Source organism: Aquila chrysaetos, chromosome Z (genome assembly GCF_900496995.4).
Source record: "Aquila chrysaetos chrysaetos chromosome Z, bAquChr1.4, whole genome shotgun sequence".
NCBI classification, from domain to species: Eukaryota; Metazoa; Chordata; class Aves; order Accipitriformes; family Accipitridae; genus Aquila; species Aquila chrysaetos.
Window position 1 is genome coordinate 3,387,610 of NC_044030.1, and position 23,924 is coordinate 3,411,533.

At 39.4% G+C, this 23,924-nt stretch overlaps 1 protein-coding gene across 4 annotated transcripts in view; it reads right to left on the reverse strand.

Annotated features, from left to right (window-relative positions):
* The window catches only part of ADGRV1 (adhesion G protein-coupled receptor V1), a 297,036-nt gene that overhangs the window by 48,134 nt on the left and 224,978 nt on the right, over positions 1–23,924 (reverse strand). For all 4 annotated transcript variants that reach the window (XM_030004616.2, XM_030004613.2, XM_030004614.2 and 1 more), the window contains one exon: positions 7,779–7,936. In XM_030004616.2, the coding sequence (XP_029860476.1) occupies positions 7,779–7,936 (158 nt within the window). The remainder of the gene's footprint in view (positions 1–7,778; positions 7,937–23,924) is intronic.

Genomic DNA, 23,924 nt, shown 5'->3' on the forward strand with positions numbered 1-23,924 from the left:
GTACATGTCCATGAAATCCAATTGGACAAAATTGTTCATTGATAATTTGTAAAAATAGGAAGCAGCAAACCTGTTAAAATATTATTTTTGATTAATTTATATTTTTTGATCTGCTGCTCCTTGTGGCAAAAAAGAGTTTGGAATTAAAGAATATCTCCTAAAAGAGAAGCACACATCCCATTAAGCGTAAAGACTACATCACTAGTGCAAAATCATAGAAGACTGGCCTCTCTAACCTTTCCTCTAAATCTCAGTTTTTCTGCAAACTTTCTCATACATCTTTAAGACACTTTCTACGGTATAATCAAATGAAAGATGAGGCATCTTATTATAGCTTATGCTATTGCTGTTATTCAGGGAACACAGCGAATCCCAGAACAACAGCAAATCAAAAAAGAAAGAAAAATTTAAACCTACTTATCTCCATTTAATAAAACTATTTAGAAGTATTATGCAAAATATTCAATGAGCACTAAATTCACAACTGTACAGGCATAACTCATGCAAATTAACTTGCTTCTGCAGATTTCTTTAAAGGAAGAAAGCTAATTTGGGCATGTGAAGCACAGTGCAAACAATCTAAATTACATGGGTGCAGATGATGCATTTAAGTTGTTATCTTATTCAGAACTTTTTTCTTTATTTCAGCTTGTAATTGTGCTTGTGCATTTTGCCTTAACTGTATTTGTAAAAATCTCAGAGGCAAAGATTTGTTTTTCTCCTAATTACAAACAAACAAACAAACAAACAAAAAAAAAAGCCCCTGGAGCACTACGAAGACTGACATATTATATCCAATGTGTGACTGTGATGAATATTCTGAATACAGTGCATAACTCTTAGTTCAGAGGTAGTCAACATCTGGTTCTTGATTTCTAGATGCATATTGTCATGTCAAGATGAAAGCGGTCCTGCAATTCACTGTTCCTTCAATTCTCTTAGATACATGATATGTATCTTATAATTCGAGATAAACATTTTAGCATACAGCTCACAGGATAAGGTAGACATGTAACTACAGGTTTAGAAACACATTCTCACTTAGAATCAAAAGCCCTGTCCTGAGCACAAAAGCATGGTTGGAATGTCCTGCACTTGCATTTTGTATGGCTTATTTGTTTCTTGAGACGGTCAGATGGTAGTAGGTATAGGTGGACCATCCCAACATGTTCTGTCATGATCAGGAATTGCATACTACTAAGACAATAAATATATTGAAGAAGTTTATATGAAAAAACACGCAAGAAGGTAGTTAAAATTTTACAGCTAAATATCTAAGGCATTCCTCATGAAGCTCTATTTTGGCAACATAAAGTTTTAATCTTTAAATTAATTCTGGCACATTTACAATGATGATACTTGAATCAGGTAAGTTCTACTGCATATTTATGTGTAGGGCACGAAAATTATGCCACTACATGTTGTTCAATGAATGGAGGTCATCTATTCACAAAGGTATTATCAGAAAAAAATGCAGGTGATTTTTCAATTCAAATTTTTCTGTTATATTTTCAAACCTTTTTGTGAAATTATGAAAGCTTAGCAAACAGCTGGAAAATAAAATTATGTATATTGGATTGCTGTGTTATTCATCACCAATTTCTGTATTTGCCTATTATTAGGACTGTCAAGAAAAAACAATCTTCTCTTATATATGCCTATTTCAACCTCCTGTTATTTCAGCCAAATACAACCATCCTGCTTTATACCACCTGATTTCTTTCAAAAGCCATCTTTCTTGTTGCAAACTTAAATATTAGTTCACCCAGAGGCTGTTTATCCAATGCACACTTCTGACTTGGCTCACGTCAAGGTTAACTTTTGAGAAGTTAATTTCTATATATAGCAGAATAATCAGTCAACAGAACATGTTTGCTGAAAAGCTGGCAAACTGAATCAGTTCAAACTGACGTCTCTTTTCTAGCAAATGCAATGCATATCTTTGAAAGAGTATACTAGAGGTAGGCTTGACGTTCTTTGTATTCAAAGAGTTGACATTCACACTATTTTCCAACACTCACTTTTGAGGAGGAAGAGCTGCCTGCTCTAAGGGAAAATTAATTCTTGACTCTCCCACTGCCCTTTCTTCTAGCCTTCTACTGTTGAGGAACATTCCCTGACCTAAGCAAGTTGTATCAATCACCATGTAAAACAACAGGACTAGTAACAGAGAAATTCTGGAGCAGCAAAAAAGAGCATGAGAGGGCAACCTCACACATTTGGTGTTCCAGACAGGGCAATGAGAAGTGTGCATATTGCTCAAATTAGGATTTGGCAAATTCTATTTATTTTTGTTTATTCTCCACTGCAACCCAGTTTTAATCATATTCTTTTACAGTGATATCCCAGGCGTAAGAAAAGAGTATGAAAAGCTCTCTGGTAATATCACAGACCACTGCCAAAGGAATTGACAAGAATTACTAAAAGGAGAATTTTGCTGGCCGAGCTGTCCTTGGGTCATGATACTTTCTTGAAAGCCTGGAAACTACAAGAACAGGGTATAAAGATGTGACTCTATGCAAGAGTACCCAGGATAAATCTAGAGGACTAGGAAGAATATATGCATGACAGAAAAGGAGGTACAACTAATAAATGAATATCTGTGTATAAATGTATGTGAAATACCCCAATTCCATCCTATGGTTTTCCAGGAAACTATACAACCATATACAAACAGATCATCTTTGCAGTTACCAAGGGGCAAAATTTTTCTCTTAGATACATATGGTGAAAGCCAACATTGTTGTTCTGCTCTTAGTAACAAAAACACGTGGAAGTCCCCTTTAGTGTGGGTAACAACAAACTCTCTGCTCCTACAGACAGAACAAATAGTAAAACACAGTACTGTTACCTAAGTTCAGGAAGATGTTTTACTACAGCAGGCAGAATTTATTCTAACAGCTGTAGAAGACTGATCTGGTGGCCCTCTAAGAAGGAGTGACTGCGTTGGTAGATAAGGGAAGAGCAACTGATGTCATCTATCTTAACTTCTCTGAGGCCTTTGGCATGGTCCCACACAGTATCCTTGTCTCTGAATTGGGGAGATATGGGTTTGATGGATGGACTACTTGATGGATAAGGAATTGGCTGGATGGCCACATCCAAAGAATTGCAGTCAAGAGCTCAGTGTCCGAATGCAGATCAGTAACAAGTGGTGTCCTTCAGGGGTCCACACTGGGACCAGTACTGTTCAATATCTTTATTAATGACAGAGAGAGTGGAACTGGGTGTGCCCTCAGGAAGTTTGTGGATGATACCAAGCTGAGTGGTGTAGCTGATATGCTTGAGGAACGAGATGCCATCCAGAGGGACCTTGACAGCCTGGAGAAGCGGGCCCATGTGAACCTCATGAAGTTCAACAAGGCCAAGTGCAAGGTCCTGTAGGCGGGATGGGGCAATCACCAGTATCAGTGCAGACTGGGAGATGAAGAACTGAGAGCAGCCCTGCTGAGAAGGACTTGGGGATACTGGAGGATGAAAAGCTGGATATGAGCTGGGAATGTGTGCTTGCAGCCCAGAAAGCCAACCGTATCCTGGGCTGCATCCAAAGCAGGGTGGCCAGCAGGTGGAGGGAGGGGATTCTCTCCCCCCCTCTGCTCCGCTCTGGTGAGACCCACCTGCAGTACTGCCTCCAGCTCTGGGGTCCTCAGCACGGGAGAGACAGGGACCTGCTGGAGCGGGTCCAGAGGAGGGACATGGAAATGATCAGAGGGATGGAACACCTCTCCGGTGAGGGAAGGCTGAGAGTTAGGCTTGTTCACCGTGGAGAAGAGAAGGCTCTGAGGACAGCTTAGTGCAGCCTTTCAATATTTAAAAGGGCTTATAAAAAAGACAAAGAAAGACTTTTTACCACGGCCTGTAGCAACAGGACAAGGGGCAATGGTTTCAAACTGAAAGAGGGTAGATTTAGAATAGAAAAGAGGAAGAAATTTTTTTCCAGTGAGGGTGGTAAGACATGGGAACAGGTTGTCCAGAGAAGTTGTGGATGTCCCATCTTCAGAAGTGTTCAAGGTCAGGTTGGACAGGACTTTAAGCAATGTGATCTAGTGGAAGATGTCCCTGCCCATGGCAAGGGGGTTGGACTAGATGATCTTTGAAGGTCCTTTCCAATCCAAACCATTCTATGATTCTGTGATTCTGGGTAGTTCAAGATGAACCTTCTTTGCAGGGTAAGCTTCAGAGTATTCCAACGATAGGAGAAAAGAGAGTAAGAAAAAAATTTGACTCAATTTTTAATGTAGCCACTTGCATATTCAATTTATTTGATAAACAATATTATACACTACAAATGAGGATGAACTTTACTGTTTCTACTCCTATTAAATTTCTATTGAAGTTAGTAATAGCCTTCCTCAGGTAAAGATGACAAATATGGAACTTCAGAATTATCAGCTATAGGTTAAGAGGCTTTTCCTACAATCTGTGAAATGACCAAAAGAATATACACTTAGAAGCCAGATAACAATTCTTTTTTTCTTTCAAATCTGCGTATCTAACACCTTTTTCTGTTTTATGGTAATATGCAAGACAGTGACCTTGCTATTTTATTTTTATTGACAACATTCAGTAATGTTTTGCATGAATTATTGCAGAATCCACATGCTGTCACCTGCATCACACTGCATTTCTAACTATCTTCTAACTGAATGACTCCCAGAAAGGGAATAAACACTACTAGTTCAAATATTCACATGCAAATAGGTGTTTGTATGAATATCTATGTATAAATGATAATTACATGTCTATATATGCCACTTTTTCCTTTCTGCAGTACTCTTTGCCCTCTGGAATTTCAATCATAGAATCATGAACAGGTGTCCACAATTACTAGTAAAAGTAAAACTGTATTTAAAAATATTTTTGTCTACGTTACAGCTCTCTACTCTTCATATGTCAGAATTGTTTACAGTGTCATTCACCTGGAATTCTATTCTCTCTCTAGAAAAGGTAACTAATGGAGACCAGACAGTTTTCCAAAGCAGTGATTTTTTTTTTTTCTTTTTTTTTTTTTTTTTTTCATTACTTACTGCACTGTTTGAAGTGGAGAATTTTGGGTGCCGAATCTCGGGCTGGAGGCTGGGAAAGGTTTTTTCTGCTGTAGGAATTCATTGTTGTGGTTGACTGAACTGGGACTAAATCAGTATGGGGATGACAGCCAGAGACAAGCTAGAATAAGACACTAAACATAGACAGCTGTTGCTTGGTAGCTCCACCTTTCCTCTGGTTTTGCATGAAACAGAGAGAAACCCTGGCATATTCATTGCCATAACAAACCAGCAAAATATTGGGTGCCTATGCAACATAAGGAAGCAACATTATCAAAAGACCTCCCTACCCCATAGGATCTTGTAAGTCTCACTGAATCCAGAACTTGGTAGGGGTGAGATCCAGGACCCCCTCTCTGTTGCAGAAGCAGCACACAGCTGACGGCAGGCAACTTTGCTGTTATGAAAAATGTTGTTTCCCACAGCACCCTCTGAGGTAGTTGCAATAACAGCACTGAAGCAGGAGCTGCTCCCACTGAGCTTGTAAGAACATAGAGTCAGTGAAGTGAACTTCTCCAAAGAGTGGGTCATATGGTAAAATTCAAAATTTAAAAGTGGTAATAGGTCTCACCACTGCAAACTGCCTTTGAATATGTCTTTAAAAGCACAATATACCCATGAAACTTTAAAAATAATGTAAATACACTACCACCATCTCAAATTTCAGACAGAAATATTCAGTCAGAAAGTCAGAGGCCTTTAGTTAACAGTTAGTACCATGTTATGTAGTTATAGGCAACATTACAAACTACAGCAATCACCAGCCTTTCTTTCTGGAAGCTTACGCTATAAACACAGCTACACAGTGAGCCCTTATACAACCCCAGGCACCATAAACCTCAGCAGGCAGCTCTTTTTCTTCCCTAAAACAGCCTCTCTCCAACTTGCTCTCATTCACACTGCATGAGGTACTTTCATTTGTGCTCGCAAATGCCCTATGGTAGCAAAACGCCAGTTTGCCTTGCAGGTGCACATGTAGTAAAAGTTACAACCTGCCTTTTAAAAAAAAAAAAGCTCTTATTGACATTTTACTGAACACATCTCTTCCTGATTCTTTTTTTTCCTTTTCTTCTGAGACCCCAGCATTCTCTATACCATTTTACTGGAGAAAGAAAACACTCTGAATCCTATGTTAAATCAAACAAACTTTTGTTTCAACCCTATTATTTCATGTCTTTATGTCATACAGATATAACCCTATTAGTACTTTCTGCCATTTTGCATGCTGTCTTCATTTATGGTATTGTTTCAAAATTCAGTATTTTTTTTCCTTAGTTTAACTGCTCTGAGACAAGCCCTAACTTTCAACATATGAATATGGAATCTCCATCCTTAGAGATATGAAAAAAAAGTTATTTATAAATAAATAAACTGTATTATTCAAGACTGAATAAGGAGCCACCTTTGTGATTGCTCCAGGCAGTCCCTTTTATACCAGAAAGAAATGAAAGAGTAAAGTGCAACTAAGGTCTTGAGTATCATACTTACAAGCTGTGTTTATCAGACCTTATCCAAATTCATATAGCTCTTAGTCAAGCTGACATTTTGTCACTAAGAAAGAAATTAATACCTGAAGAAATACCCAGATAATAAATATTTAATAATTATTTTCATTTTCTCATAAAATGAATATATTTCTATAACTCAAATGTTAAAAAAAATACAACCCCCCCCTCATTTCATAATAAAAACATCACTGCAAATTTAAGCATTTGAACAAGACACCTACTCTTTACAAATCTGCACAGTTACAAGCACTGGGCTACTCCATGGAATTTTTTAATAATCCACTGTCCCTTTTAAGTTCAGATGACATTTATTTAATGAACTGGGAAAAATGATTCAAGAATCTTTCACAAGTTTATAAAATCTAACTGACTTCATGCAGTCAGGGAGAAAATAGATACACTTTTATTAAAGTCTGTATATTTGCACTTGTTTATAAAACTCAATTCTTTTTCCAAAAACACCATGAAAACAAAAGAAGTATTCTAAGCTTCCCACAGAGTGTCCTATTATTATGGTATTTCTCTGAACTGCTGCAACTTTATTTTGGGAACATTATTGTATTTGAAATTGTTCTAACAGAGGAGACCGACCGATACTTCCTGTTTTGCACGAGACAGATCTTTTCTTTCAAGCACGTTTCAGTTGCGAGTAGCACTAGGAAATTTGAAAACAGAGGCATTAACTCCAAACACTCCAACATGCAGCCTGCGCGTGACTGCGCAGCCACCGAATATACTGCAAAAGACAAGGGCCAGGAGCCGTGCCCCTCGCCTGGGGCCGAGCAGAGGAGCACAGTGGGGGTTTGTACGTTATTGCTGCCCCGCACGCAGGCAATCACTGCTCCTGAGCAGCCCCAGCCATCCCTGGGAGAGGGCTGTTCGGTACCCCCAGCCAAAACCGGGCGCAGGGACGCCGTGCTCCAAGCAGGGAGGTGCTGTTTTATTGCTGTTCTCTTCACTAGACCAGACATAACCAGTGATACTAATTTCTTGGTTTGGGTTTAACAGGTTTTTATCCTCCTAAGACAGTTAAGCATCTGCGTAACATTCACCATTAAAGTACTTTCACTGACTTCAAAGGGACCACTAGCATGCTTAATCTTAAACAAGTGCGTAGGTATCTATTGAACTGTGGTTTCTAGTGGGGTTTTCTGAACTGGCGAGAACAGTCAGTACTGTTCTGAAAGTCCAACTTGTTTGCGCAGGGGTAGCCAACGAATCATACCTGCAGCATTTGTTCTTCCTCTGAAAATATCGTCGTACGCTTTCCATTGTGGGGTCACCTGGTAGGCGTGGATGAACACCACAAAAACCACTACCAAGCACATTAATGGCACCAGAGCAGCGGTGAAGAGAGCAGCGTAGGCATTTGGAATGAAACACCTGATGAAAAAAAATGGAAAGAAATGCTGTTGATAAACGTAAGAGACACCTTGAGCAGTCATGAGTGAAATTTCAAAACCAAATGTTTTTGAAGAAGGATGTGCTTTACAAACCATAAAGTCTTTAACTCTATTCCCAGAGTAACCTTGATAGGATGCATTGGGCTCTGTTGGTTCTTATCTCCTCATCACATCTTAAGGAATATGACATTTGCACCTTAGAAGTATGCATGTTATATTTTAGCCTAGCCAGCTGGAGAGAGTTGGAGAGATTTAAACAGTTGCAATGGAACAAATTATATTTTAACAAACTCCATGCATGCTATATCCATTTAACATGATCACTCTTAGTCACCAAAGTCTAAAAGGGCATTATGCAATTTTCTATACTTAGCTCCTGAAACCACAAATTAAATTTTGAGAAATATATTTTTTAAATAAATGAACAAGTCTTAAAGGCAAGATAACTATTCCTCCTCAAGTTGTTGGAAATTATATGTCATTCGCACACTGAAGCCAAATGCTCGCTCCCTCCCATTTTTTTTTTAAATTGTCCTGTCTCTCCTTACCCTTTCCATTTATTAAAGTTATAATTATTTATAAAGATGTGACAGGAACATGAGTTATTCCTGAAAATAGTCAAATTACGCATATAAGATGATGACTTGAAGGATATGGAGATGATAGTTAAAGAGAGCTCTCAACAGTATGAGAGATCAGGGTTTTCTGTGAACTCCCTGGAGATCACTATGTGCTTTACAGCCACTGACCTACTCTAGAGATGACGCACAACAGAGCAGCCCAAGGGACGGCTCAGGAGTCAGTATGTCTAGAGAGTATGTGGTCACTGCTATCCCTATTAAGAGGGTGTAACTTACCCAGCCTTTCTGTTTGTCAGGTCAGTCAGCTCTGCTAAATAAGCTTGGAGTCAATGCTGGTATAATATACATCTGAGAAGAGCCTGGGTACATGTTTCACTGCTATACCTGGTATACCTTCTGGGGTTGCTTAGGCGGACATGCGTACTCTGTCCAGCAAGTCAAGATCGCATTCTATGTCAGCTCTTCCAGACTATCAGTCACGCACACTCAGTGAATCCCAAAATCATTTTCAGCAGAATCTAGATACCTTCTACGACTCTCTTCAGAAAGTACAGGCACAGTCTGACACCAAGCTGAGCTGCCACCTGATTAACATCACTGAGCAAGTAAGCAACAGGGAAGACAGGAACTCTCTATTGCAATTAAAGGTGTTTGTTTCACAGAATCATAGAACGGTTGAGGTAGGAAGGGACTGCTGGACGTCATCTTTCCCAAACCCCCTAATCAAGCATGAACACATAGAGCTGGTTGCCCAGGACTGTGTCTACATGGGTTTTTAATATCTCCAAGAATGGAGACTCCACGACCTCTCTGGGCAACCCGTTCCAGTGCTCGGTCACCCTCACAGTAGAAAAAGTGTTTCCTGATGTTCAGATGGAGTCTCCCGTGTTTCAGTTTGTGCCCACTGCCTCTAGGCCTGTCGCTGGGCACCACTGAAACCACCACCTGGCTCCATCCTCTGTGCACCCTCCCTTCAGGTGTTTACATACATTAAAAAGATCCCCCTGAGCTTTCTCTTCTCCAGGCTGAACAATCCCAACACTCTCATCCTTTCCTCATAGGAGAGACGCTCCAGCCCCTTACTTATCTTGGTGGCCCTTTGTTGGACTTTGTACAGTCTGTCCCTGTCTCTCTTGTACTGGGGAGCGCAGAACTGGAGCCAGCACTCCAGGTGTGACCTCACCAGTGCTGAGCAGAGGGGAAGGATCACCTTCCTCAACCTGCTGGCAACACGGTTGTTTCCTGGACACAACATCTGATCCATTTCATCCTTCTAATTTTTAATATTTTTTAGGCATGAAAGTTATTTTTGTTCCCCAAATGTAATCTTGAATGGGCCCAACTAGCATTACGACATGAAGGCATGTTACCATAACCAGTGCTGCTTTTAATGATTATACTGAAGCCAAGAATCTTAGTAAAAATATAGTCTTCTATAAAATCATATTTATGTTCTGAAACCTGTAATTTTTTTTCAATTTGATACATTTTTGTATTTCAGAGATTTCAAAAACTATCTGAATGTCTTCAAAGTTTTCTGTGACCACTCCTTTATATTCAGTTAGTGAATGCTGCATAAAAATGAAAACCCACAGAGCTGGATCACTTTTACTAATACCCCTAGGTACTTGCTTGAAAAAAGACACTGAAAAGTTATGTAGACAAGAAGTACACAAAGCTGTATTAACCCACAAAGCTTACTTTGGATTTTTTTTCTTGAAAGCAATGGTGAGCAATTCAGCGATGACCACTATTTTCTGTACTTTTTATTCACACATAGTAGTGTGATGCTATATGTTGAAAGATCCTTCATGTTGGAAATCATATGGCATATCATTATAGGGACCAACTGAAAATATTCATGATACTTGACACTAGGGGCACACATTTATTATTTCATTACCATGACACATTCGTCACATGGAGCTACTGTGTGTCTCATATTTCTAGCATTGGATGGGAATAGAAGAAAATTGTCCCAAAACATCAACTAAACTGGTGCTCCAGAACACAACTATTCTACAGAATAAGGCCTATAAAGACTGATGTGGAAACTGGAATGAACTACATAATTACAAACCTTACTTGTTTAAAGAAAAACATTATCTCCTGCAGTATAGCCTTCAAGCAAGTTCGGTTGTTTTGTTTTTTCTTAAACATGCACCAGACTTTGCAAAGTAAGTCTTTAATCCACGAAAGACAGAGCCATTGTGCATAATGAAGTTCTTTTGTATTTCTTTCTTGGGCAAGTAACTAGAAGGTTTTTGTTTTGCTTATTTTGAATCTGAGTAATAGCAAAAAACCAGATACAGCTACCTGTTGAAATACATGCCTTGTGCAATGGGGACAACAAAAAATCAAACACTGTTAGCTTCTTCAGAGACTGTCATTTTATTACCAGGTTTCTCTGACTTCCTATTAACACTTTCTATTACCAAATCATACTTTTTTTTTTCCTGACTGTTTTGAGGTTTGCTACCAGCTTACATCTCCTCTGGCATTGAAAAGACAACTATTTAGCTTTTGTCTCAAGCTGCCTCCACTCTTGCCCTTCTTGACTATTGTTACCTGACTGGAGGGTCCATCTTTGATTATGTTTTGACCACTTTGTTCTGACCACTGACTTTGTTTTGATCCCTGATTTTGTTTTGATTACTATAAATTTCTCTGGTAAACCACAACAGTAATATATACCCATTGGCTGATTCTCTTTCACTACTCCAAGTACTTCTCTTTCACTAAAGTAATTCATTTACATTATCTTCAAGACTCCCGGTGGTAGCCTCCCAATCTCCTACTCCACTCATGGTGTCACTTTTCCCATAAACAGCACTCTACTTCCATCTCAAATGTTTCTAACCTACAAATTTTGTTTTCCAGCTTATGACAATATTAAACACATTATCCAAACCTCTGTGTAGGTCTGTATCTGTTATAATTCTATGAAAGAGGCTAGAAATAATTTTAGAAATAATTCTCTTTAGAATGTGTCTTCTCCAAGGTATAAATCCATAGTAGTATGTAATGATTTGTTAATCATTTTAGAACTGAAAAAAAAAATACAGAAAATATATTAGGTTTTTTCCTTCAGCATGAAGAAATAAGACTCTTTTACTTTACATATTTTTTGCCATGATTAGAATGATGAGAAACAGCTTTAATATATAAGATTCTTTTTTCTCTTTTGAGAACTACTGAAGATGTTCATTAAATCTAAATTGATACTTTTAAATACAATAAACACAGAGAGATTAGGACATACAAATTAACAGACAATATCAGCTTCCTTTTGGGAAAAACGTAATCTCAGAAAATCATATACATTTAAAACAATTCATTGACTAAAATGACCTCACTTATTGGCCAGCCAGAATCAGGGCTTTACATTGGGTTTGGGTTTTTTTCCCTTCTAATCTATAAAAAGGGATTGCTAGGCTTGCTTTCATCTCAAGGGGGTGAAGCACGTTTATCTGACCCTTTAAGTGTCTTTGTAAAGCCTTCTGTGATCTCTTAAACCATAACATTTCCTAAAATCTGGAGAGGTATTCCAGCTACATAAGATATGGAAGGGCCTCTTTTATTTTTCTAATGCTTTTAAAGGAAAAAGAGAAAACAACTGAAAAGATGTATACTAGAACTATTTGCCAACTCAATTACATAATTAGTATTAAAAAAGGAAAAAGAAAAAAACCCAAGCAATATTGCTAAGGCAATAAGGACTATTTAAAAATTCAGGAAGGTATTCAATGAAAGGACTGACATATTTTGTTCCCTTCTAAGTGAGAAAGATTTAAAATAACTCAACGTGTTAAAGACAGTTTCATTCTGTTATTGCCATAACTTGAATTCTAAGGCCAATCTCCTTCAACTGCATCTTGAAACTATGGAAAGTTAAGTTTGACAAAAATTGGTAGTGTTCTTGTCTATCAAATACCTGGTGTTCTCATTTAGTTTTGTCACCAGGCAGCTAACCTTTTGACTTCTACTTGTCATGTGAGTTTCTCTCCAGAGATAGACCTAGATTATTATTATTACTATTGTTGTTCCTATTTTTTAATTTGTTATTTTTTAAATTTTCATTATTGTTATTTAATCTGGGCAGAAACCTCGACAACTCTTGAGCTTCTCCCTTGCTTCAAAAGGCACAGCTGGTTGGTGGGCAGCCTGGCATAGAGAACAGACAATTGTGGCACCATGTGAGTTTGCTCATATTGTGCATGTTACATCAGGAAAGTAAAAGGCAAAGGTCAGACACATGAATTTGCGCTTACATTTGTATTTCATCACCTCCATTTAGAGAAAGAAATCTCTGTACCTAAAATAACCTAACAAAAGGCAAAGCCTGAATCACTTATTCATGCTTACTCAGCAAATTCTTCACAAAGTAGATGAGACAATGCTAAAAAATGAAAACAGGCAAGCTGGGTTATGTTCTACATACAATTCTAGACATTCACACATTCCAGGCTTTCTTAAAACGCAACTTGCTCTGTTCCAGATCTTGGCTTTGCTGCGGAAGAAGCCTACATTACCTTTGAGTTGGCACTTCATATTTCTTCTTAGAACATGCTCCACAATTTTCTACTAAGTGCAGAGCAGGCCAGACAATGGAAGCATTTTTTGCAAATAATTACTTGCTAATAAGTTGCTAATCTTACAAATTATCTGCAGCAAATGGTGTATGACCTGTATGTAAGCAACATAACAAAAACTAAAATGCCTTTCTTTTCTGAACTTATTCTAGATGATGATATTTATTATCTGCTTCTGATGTTTTGGGCAGCTTAAAAGTTTGATAATCAACCCTCTTTTGAAAACATCATAGGTTTTTAATGGGCAGAAGCTCTGGGCTTTTAATTTTGACACAATTGTTAAGTATAACCCTCTGAGAAGATCTGATCTCTTGCATTGCATCTCAGAATCACCAATAAGCTCAGTTCTCTGCTACAAGTTTGTTTGTAATTTCAGCTGACAAATTGCTCCCGTGTGAGGCTATATCTAGTGCAATAATTCTTTCATTTAGCAGTTTATGCTGCTCCCTCTTGTCCTTTCTTCCAACTTTCTGCTTGTTTTGGAATACTGCTGTTCTTTATATCAAATAACTTTGCACCACTTGCAGTGAGGTACAAACCCAAAGCAGTAAGTGGCCAGGTAATGCTGTAGTATTTTATCTCCCTCAGCACCAAGCTAGAGGCCCCAATCCATGGACACTTCGCACGCGATTCGGGATTGCCGAAGTTTTTGCATATGGCCATCTACCACGATGGTAGAACCAATGCAGTGAATCAGTGCAGAGCAGCTCCTGAGTCACTGAGCTTTAAAGCAAAGCTTTTAAAGCAAACCAAAAATAATGCTCATTTACATTAAAACTGCAAGCAAGAAAATGCCAGTATTAGCAACTGTTTGAGACTGAATCAGTGGTGTACATATACCCTCAGAGCAGATAACCCTGTCGGCTTTTGCAGTGTCAAAGCATCATGAACTTGAAGAATTCTGAACCTGAACAGATGATACAGTTCCACTCTTCTTTGTTTTATATTGTAACAGTAGTCATTTTCCATAAATACATTAAGCAACAAGATTAATGTTTGTGTTGTGTTTTGTTTTCCACTCCCCTGACACGGAAAGAAACACGCGGACAATGTTGTTATATGTGTTTCTTTTTTTAAAAAAAATGCTTATGTTTCTATGAACTGATGTGAAGAAAATCAGCTGGAAAGGGTTGCTAGATACACTAGCAACAGACCTCACAACACCCTGAAAACACAGACTTAACACTTTTTAAACTTCAGTGGAAGACTGAATTAAAGAGAGTGGCCCAATCTGATGAGCTTTATGGCTGCCTTCGGCAATGGAAGGTGGTATAGCTTTCATTTGGAGGGTTTTTTTGTGCTTTACTGCACAGACAGAAAGTTTGCAACCCAGCCAAAAAAACAACTCCATGATGCCACCTTGCTACCTAACGTTGCAGCCAAGTGTTGGCCTGTGATGGTATCATAGATACAGCTATGGGATGGTTTAATACAAGTGAGAATTTGAAAATATTTTTGAAGTACCATCAGAAATGAATCACTGTCCATGTGAACCTTTGGCTAAAGGAAATTGTACTGTGGCTGAGAACTAAAAAGCTTTTGTCTCCATGAAAAAAGCTTTTCTCTATACCACACCCTATGTCATTACTGCCTGATGTCAGTCTAGCCTTATAAAGAACATGCAACCTCTCAAAGAAACCTGTTTCAGTGCTTCGTGGCACTTACCTCTAGACACCATTTCCCAGTGTAAAACTTAACTCTTTCTTGGCGCGGTGTATGCACATTACATCTTGGCATAGCCAACACGGATGTGGGAAACAGATTTTTCCCTTGTTTGCTGCAACATTTCTTTAACTACTCGTAAATTGCTACAATTTTCTCCTCCGGTCTTCTTTTAACTGAATAGTCCTAGATCTTTCAGTCTTTGTGAGTATATTTTGTATTTAAGACCTTTGCTGGTCTCATGGATTACACCACTTTACTAATGTATTTCTTAAATTATTGGGCCCTGCACCTTTGCCAGCATTTCATCTCCGTACATGACTACAGCAGAAGGACTTTATGTGTCCTTAAGACTAAGTTGCTTTATATATAGGCCAATACCATGTTTGCCTTTTGTGCTGTTGCACAAAGTTGTTGACTCATGCTCAGTTTATCATCCACGATATGCACGAGATCTTTTTGTGGAGAACTGGTAAACAGCCAGTTATTCCCCATCCTATTTTTGCATAGCTAATTATTCTTGGCAAGATGCAATTCTTTCCACATGTCCCCACTGAATACCATACTACTTTTTCAGAACTGATCTCAGATGTCAATAACATTATAAATTATAACCGACATTCAATGTACTTCTTTCCCAGCTTTGCGCTGTGGTAAATTTGAATGCAAACTCCTTTATCCCAGGCTTGTATTATATGAGACAAATGTAATATTTTCCAGTCCATTAGTAACCAAGGAAGATGCTGAACAATATCTGAAGGACATTTTAAAGTCATGATTCCTTGAGAATTTTCATCTAAGAATTCTGAAAAATTTACCTGAGAACATAGTCAGTCTTTTTCAATATGTCTTGGAATATATAGGGAAATTTGAGATGACTAGGTATGTACTGACATTACTTCGAAGGTCAGAAACTGAACAAATATGAGACATGATAAAACATTCAGCTCATGAAGAATTAAAAAGCAAAAATCAAGATGCTTTTCTGGACAACAGACTACATCAGATAAACTTGATTTCATTCTTTCATGAGGTTACAGGTTTGGTTTCTAAATGCACATGGAAACTTCTGACACTATTTGAATTACACAGCGGGATGCAATACAAGGAAAGCAAATGTTAAACCTACTACACACCTACCACACTCGCTGGCTAATTCTGAATTCTGAGGAAAATAATCTGGAAATTACTGTGGATCACATTAAGCAGAACATGAGTCATAACTTTATGCTGTTCCAGAGAGGTAAATGTCATACTTGGATGTATGAACAGCAGTATATGCTGCAACACATATGAAGTAATCGTTCTGCTCTAGTCAGCATTACAAATACCTCAGTGGCAAGCTGTGTCTGGTTTCAGCACATTTCAAAAACTTGAGTTGAATGAAGAAAGTTCACAGTAGAGTTGTGAAGGCTACCAGAGGTCTTATAAATGTGTTCCACTCTGAACAGACTGAAAAAAACTATTATTTTGATTTTTTTTGTAGTTCGTTTGTTTTTCTAAACAGAAGGGACATGTATTGTAAACTACAAGTAGGCAAAGAACTGGCAAACTATGAGTAGGCAAAAAAGCAAAAGCAGAATACTTTCTCCATGTTGTAATACATTTTTCTTGCTGGAAAACACAAGCCAAGGGGCTTAAACTGTACCAAGATTGGCTGATGGCTATCAGAGTAATCACAGAAGGGATTAGCTGTATTTAGCAGATCCACAGGGATCAGGGCTAGGTCCCTTAAAAGAGGATCCAGACACAAACTAGCAAGGTACTTTCAAGCCCAGAAATTAATGCTTGGGAAAAACAGTATAAAAATACCTAAAGCACCTGCCTTACAATGAAAGATGTTAGGCAGCTCTTATTTCTGTGTTTGAACTGTTCTTTCCAATGAAGCCCCTGAGGTTCAGTTCTAATGTAAATAAAGCTTTCTCTTCTGGTGAACACTTGTTAAACATTTCCTAGGCAATCCACAGAGTCAAGCCCAAAATAGGAAACAGAGAAGATCAGCTGAGCTTTTTTTTTCCACTGTAGATAATTTCTTAATTCTACTCCTTTTCTTTCCTTGACTCACCTTGATTTTCCTTTCTCCTTTCCTTCCTCCTTTCCTTTCTCCTTTCCTTCCTCCTTTCCTTTCTCCCTTTACCCTTCCCTTCGTTATGAATAACTGCAAACTATGCACATGCACAGGATACCTGCACACATCCAGAGAACGTGCCTAGCATGCATTTTATTTACATTCTATTTGGTGTTTTACTAGGATGTTGCCTGCCAATGCCTCATGATAAGCAAGCTCACTTATATCCATAATCAACTAAAATATCACACAATCCAAACTGCATAATAGCAAAAGCAATGCTTCCAATACCCAAGGATGAAAACCACATGTATAGCTCCAGTCTAACAATGCAGTGTTTACTTTATCCAGTACCCAATATAATGTTTACCAAAAAATTTACTTTCACTGCTAATATGTCTTGCCTCCTGCTACTGGATAGACAATCTCTCTCTAAAGATATGCATAAGACACAAACAAGAGAATTCTAAAACAACCGATCAGCAAAGATTTTTTTTTTTTTCTTCTTTTGCAAAGGGCAAAGTGCATTGCAATATTCAGCATGGAAGCACCCCAAGCATTATATTTTTCTTCCTAAGCCTTCAGAAAGCAACCATTGTTTTCAGGTGTGCTCTAAGTAATAACATGGTATGCAAATGATAGTACTGAGTAATGCTTCTATCATCTATACTTATTATATATTAAGCATACGCTATAAAGATTACAATTTCCAATTTGCAGCATAGAAAGAAAATTTAGTGATGCAATATAATTTTTACAAGGCTTTTGAGGATCTTAGCACCAGGTCAAAAAGTACAACATAGGGGATTACAGCTGCCAGGACAGTGCTTAGACAATCGGGTCTCTCTGTCATTATGGATACATTTACATGTAAATATAGCTGGAGACAGTATTTTTCAACCAAGTGTTGGTCTAATGTTGCCACAATACGTCTGCTTGGGTAAGTGAAAAGGAAAAACAAGGATCTAGGAAAAATTCCCATTCTCAATCAACACTGACTTAGTGGGGGACATCCACACTGGCAAATGAAGATCTAGGTCAAGCATGGATCCTCTTACCATCCAAAATGCCTAACTCTGTTTTTCATTGCTCCAAGTAGGTGTTTTCAAAACAATGTCCATGCAGAGGCAGACTGAGTCAAAAAAGTCATTACTGATGAAACTTATCCTGGTTTTGGCTGGGATAGAGTTAATTTTCTTTCCAGTAGCTGATACAGTGCTATGCTTTGGATTTAAGATGAGAAGAATGTTGACAACACACTGATGTTTTCAGTTGTTGCTAAGTAGTGTTTAGACTAAGTCAAGGATTTTTCAGCTTCTCATGCCCAGCCAGCAAGAAGGCTGGAGGGGCACAAGAAGTTGGGAGGGGACACAGCCAGGACAGCTGACCCAAACTGGACAAAGGGGTATTCTAGACCATGGGACATCATGCCCAGTATATAAACTGGGGGGAGTGGGGCTGGTGGGAATTGCCGCTTGGGGGACTAAATGGGCATTGGTCGGCAGGTGGTGAGCAACTGCATTGTGCATCACTTGTGTATTCCAATCCTTTTATTATTATTATTGTCATTTTATTATTGTTATTATTATCATTATTAATTTCTTGGGTTTTGTTCTATTAAATTGTTCTTAGCTCAAACCATGACTTTTGCCTTTTTTTCCGATTCTCTCCCCCGTCCCTCTGGGTGGAGGGGAGTGAGTGAGCAGCTGAGTGGTGCTTAGTTGCTGGCTGGGGTTAAACCAAGACAAACTATATCAGATTTGACTCCTTCCATCTTCTAGAGCCTGTCAACACTACTCCAACCCTACTCCAGGCCCCAAGGTTCTGTGGTGGATTGACCCTGGCTTGACGCTAGGTGCCCACCAACCTGTTCTATCACTTCCCTCCTCAGCTGGACAGGGCAGGGGGAGAAAATAAGATGGAAAAAACTTATCAAGATAAAGGCAGTTTAATGAAGCAAAAGCAAAGGCCATGCATGGAAGCAAAGGAAAACAAGAGATTTATTTTCTACTTCCCATCAGCAGGTGATGTCCAGCCACTTCCCGGGAAGTAGGGCTTCAGTAGGTGTAGCGCTTGCTCCAGAAGACAAACATTGTAATAATGAATGTCCCCCCCACCCCGTCCTGCTCCCTTCTCTTAGCTTTTATTGCTGAGAAGACATCATATGGTCTGGAATACCCCTTTGGCCAGTTTGGGTCAGCTGTCCTGGCTGTGTCCCCTCCCAAGACCTTGCCCACTCCCAGCCTGCTGGTGAGGGGGGAATGTTGGAGAGACAGCCTTGATGCTGTGCGAGCACTGCTCAGCAGTAGCCAAAACACTGGTGTGTGATCAACACTTTCTAGCTACCAGTACAGAGCACAGCAATACAAGGGCTGCTATGGGGAAAATCAAATCCATCTCAGCCAGACCAAATACAGGCTCTCAAAAATGCCCATGTGCCACCTGCAAGGGCACATCACACATACCCTCAGTTTCATGTTAAAAATATACTCCCCTGGTTGCTGTCAATCCAGCTCTCATGTTGTTTCAACTACTCTGAATTGAAAAAAAAGAAAAAAAATGCACAAAGCAATATATTTTAATGCTACGAAGACTCTGCAGAGAGCAGAGCAGATACAGAACCAAATAGGTTTGGCTGCAGGAGAGAGATCCAACAAATGTAAATGAGAATCAGTCTGTGTCACTTAACCTTTGGTCCAGGTATCAGTCCTTGGAGCTCTTTTGTTTGGCATGAATGTTTGGAATTTGAGGCATCATTTTATAATTTAAAATGTATTCGAAAGTGACAAGTAGTAACCTCCTCAATTCTAGGTAGCCTAGTGAAATTAATAGTGTGGCCAGCGGGAGCAGGGAGGTGATGGTCCCCTGTACTGGGCACTGGTGAGGCCGCACCTCGAGTGCTGTGTTCAGTTTTGGGCCCCTCGCCGCAGGACAGACATGGAGGTGCTGGAGCGTGTCCAGAGAAGGGCAACCGAGCTGGTGAAGGTCTGGAGCACCAGTCTGATGAGGAGCGGCTGAGGGAGCTGGGGCTGTTCAGCCTGGAGAAAAGGAGGCTGAGGGGAGACCTGATCGCTCTCTGCAACTACCTGAAAGGAGGGTGTAGCCAGGTGGGGGTCGGTCTCTTCTGTCAGGTGGCTGGAGATAAGACAAGAGGAAATGGCCACAAGTGATGGCCACAAATAGATTGGATATTAGGAAAAATTTCTTCACCAAAAGGGTTGTCAAGCACTGGAGCAGGCTGCCCAGGGAAGTGGTGGAGTCACCATCCCTGGAGGTGTTTAAAAGACGAGTAGATGGTGCTTAGGGACATGGTTTAGTGGTGGACTTGGCAGTGCTGGGTTAACGGTTGGATTCAATGACCTTAACAGTTTTTTCCAACCTAAACGATTCTATGATTCTATGATTTTGAGTGATGGTGGATACCTAACAGTTGGAGAGAAGCAGGCCCCTTTAGGGTATATCAAGTTGGTCCTAAAAACTGATACACCAGTTTGTTTTTTTTCCTTTGTCTTGACTTACAGTGGTAAAATGAAACTCTACAGAAAAACCCAATGATGATTAGGAGAATGTATCTCCTTACAGTCTTATCACAGGGTTTATATGTAAATTAAAATCAGCTAATGAAGTATATTGAAATACTGATTCATTACACTAAGTTCATACTGTGATAGTCATAATTCAGTAGTTAAAATAAGAAAATATACAAATGAAGGCCAAACTATAAACTGGTCTTTTTGCAAATTTGGATGTCGCAATTTCCCAGCCAGCAAAAGTGAATGCTTATGTTTGTGCGGTTTCAGAAACTGAGAGCAGCGTTTGAGGACCTTTGTCTGAAGCAGAAAACTCCAGCCACTACAGAAAAAAAAAGTAATAACAAAATAATGTACTGCAGCTGCATAATGACCTGCATTAAAAGGAAGCAATAGCTTCCATTCTTTTAAAAATGCATAATTATTACATAGTTATGATGATGTTAATGATAATAATGTTTATGATAATAACATTGTTTTTCTAAATTCTATGCATCCCTCATCAAAAAGTGTAAAAGCATGATTTGATAAAATCAAACGTCTGGGTTCCAGCATCACTACACAAGGACAAGAATGCCTTGATAAAAATAAGGCTCAAAAGGCCATGGCAGCTGTACTGAAGCTAAGCAGGAATGGTTAGATGCACTCTGCATTTCTCACAGCTTATTATTCATAATAACCTTTTAAAAGAAGAAGTGACATGGCTTGGGTAAATGGAACACTGGAAGACAAGCACGGTGGTATCATGACTCAGGAAGACACAGTATGTCCCCTTTCATGATTCAGTGCTTCAAAAACCATCGTATGAGCACACTGAGCAAGTACCTTCCCTCGAACTAGGCTGATTTTTCTACAAGACTGAGCAGGGAAGAACAATTTCACACTGGTCAGCATAAATTACAGCTGCCTCAGGGTACTCTAAATTACACTTGGCAGGCCAGAGAGGTTGTTCAAGCAGTGGAGGCCAACTGAAATGTGGCATGGCTTCATATTTTGATGACTTTCCGATATGCAAGGGTTTCTTTTAGCACAAGGCTCCTCTCAGGAAATAGATTTTTTTTTTTTTTTGTCTGCTCTGCAACAAGAGAGTAGCTCAAAATAACCAGGAGAGAGCTATCTGATTTACACTTGCATCAGGTAACTCCAATAAATGGCCCTATAGTAAGGTGAAAGCAGCACTGCTTTATAACTGAGTCAAAGGGTGTTGCTAGAGCTGTCAAAGAGGCATGACACGACACAGCCCACATCCCACTGACAACGCCTTGGCAGGATGTGGTTGCCCACCAGCTCTCCTATGTTCTTTGGAAAATCCCTGCCACTTTTTTTTTTTTTTTTTTTTTTTAATGACTTGCAAACAAACTGCATGCTTAACTTATGTTGGCCAAATTGCATGGACTATGTCAAATTTTAAACTGAACTCCGATTTTCTTAAATCAAGTTGCTGTACAGCATTATAAAGTAGCTCAAATTCTAATTTTGTTAGAAAAAATCTTGGAAATGTATTCGTTACACAGTGGAAATTTTTAACCAGTCTAAGATTTTAAGGTGGTATTTACATATGTACATGCTCTTACTAGTAATATTTTGCCTATTTCCTTCCATAAAAACATGGAGGCAGCTGTGAGAATTGGGTCCTAAATGCAAGCAACTGGGTCCTAAATACTGACTGTATTAAAATAAAAGGGTGCATGATGATTACAGAAGTTTTTTCAAAACTGGCACTCTGCTGGAGTTACATTTTAGGAAGCAAAAAGTTTTCTAATATTAGTGGGTTCCAGCCCCAAAGAATAATCTGTTTTGTGTAAAGCACCTCTGAAATTTAAGATGACAGACAGAGCAGTTGTAAATATTACCCTTGTCTCTGCATGATATGTATCTGAAGCTATTTAAATGTCAGTTCCTGTTGCTTCTAGTTCTGAAAAAATCCTTTTTGCAATTTACAAAGTAAATTTGCTAAAAATAAGTAGGCTTTCTACCAGTAAGATAAGACATTTAGGAAAGCTAAGAAAATGTCAGGTAAAACAAATCAGAATGTAACAAAATGCGCCAGCATTTATAAAGATTTATCTCTTTTTTTAACTTAAACAACACAGTGTTTTCTGAACTTCTACTGTAAGCTCATGTCAGTGCTGTTACTGATAAGCAAAGAACACCAATATAAATAAATGTTCTTGCTGATAAGCGAAACACAGGCGACCCTTCCTGATATTCGTGAGGTTTTTTTAAAACCTTGTCTCAGTTCTCACCTCCAAGCAATGCAGCCAGAGAATCTCCAGCTCTGGATGTTAACAGCGGCTTTTGCAACATATAGAGTTTTGTTTGTTTGGGGCTTTCAGGATGTTTCCCCCCACCCCCTGCTTTGCAAACAGACGCAGCTTTCAGTACAGTGTGTGCAGGACACCGTGCAGAGCGGAAACTCGCGGCTCTGGAGGAAGTACCAGTTTCTTTTCTCACAAGAAGTCTGAAAAACCTAAATTTGTGAGCCTGCAGAGCACCGAGCCTGCACCCCCGTGCCCCTTTTATCAAAAGCGCTGCATCTGCCGTTCCCAGGTGGTGAAACGGCCGCCCACCAAGGCTCGGCTCTTGGCTCCGGGCGCTGCTGCTGAGCAAACGCTGAGGGCAACGCCTGAGGAGCCCGGGTCCCCTCCGGCAGTGGTCCCATTGCCACCTCCAGCAAGGGGAACGGTTGGCAGCACCGCCACGTCTGTTAGCCCTGGGATGAGAAACTGCCACTCGTTGAAGGCTGAGCATTACTGGCTCCACCAGCTGTTTATTAACAGGGTTTTACAAGGCTGTGCTTTGTCAGCCGGGGTTGGCATGGTGTAGAAACAGACTTTGAGATAAGCTGTTTCTGGCAGCTGAGCATCCCAAAGGCAACGCAGTTCCCCAGGAGACATGGGGCACCTAGCAAAGACGTGGAACAGCCCCTGCACCTCTGAGCCAAACACTGAGCATCTGCCCCCAAAAATACCTGTCTGGTTGGAGCTACAAGTTCATCTTACACTTCTGTGCACCTTTGCAAGAAATCTTATTCTCTGTATGTTGTGCAAGTTCTTCGTAAACCCATGGCCATGATGTTCCACCAGCTGTTTCTCAGGTTATCCTACATTTAGATGTGGTCTTGACCCATGGTGACAGCTACACAAATTTTTATGTCACAATGTAAAAGATTCCTGGTTCAATTTGCCCTACTTATCTAAGAGATCGGGTGCAAGAACTGGAATCAGAGAAAAAACACTTTTCACCCTATAATTTCAGAAAAACAGTTGATTGAGAAAGGTTTTATATACCTATAGAATTATTTTGGAAAAAAAATTTAAAAGGCAAGTGCTTTCCCTATAGCTGCAGCTCAAATATTACACCATGATGTTACTTCTGCTCTTGTTTAATTAGTTTTCCTCAAAAGGAAAGAGGGGATTTTCTCTGGAACTTTGTCTGCTTATGGGTCAAAGAAGGCAAATCTCAGATGAACCACAAAAGCTGCCCCAAAGAGTCCAGTACAGCTGTGAAACAAGACACCGACTTGTACAAATAC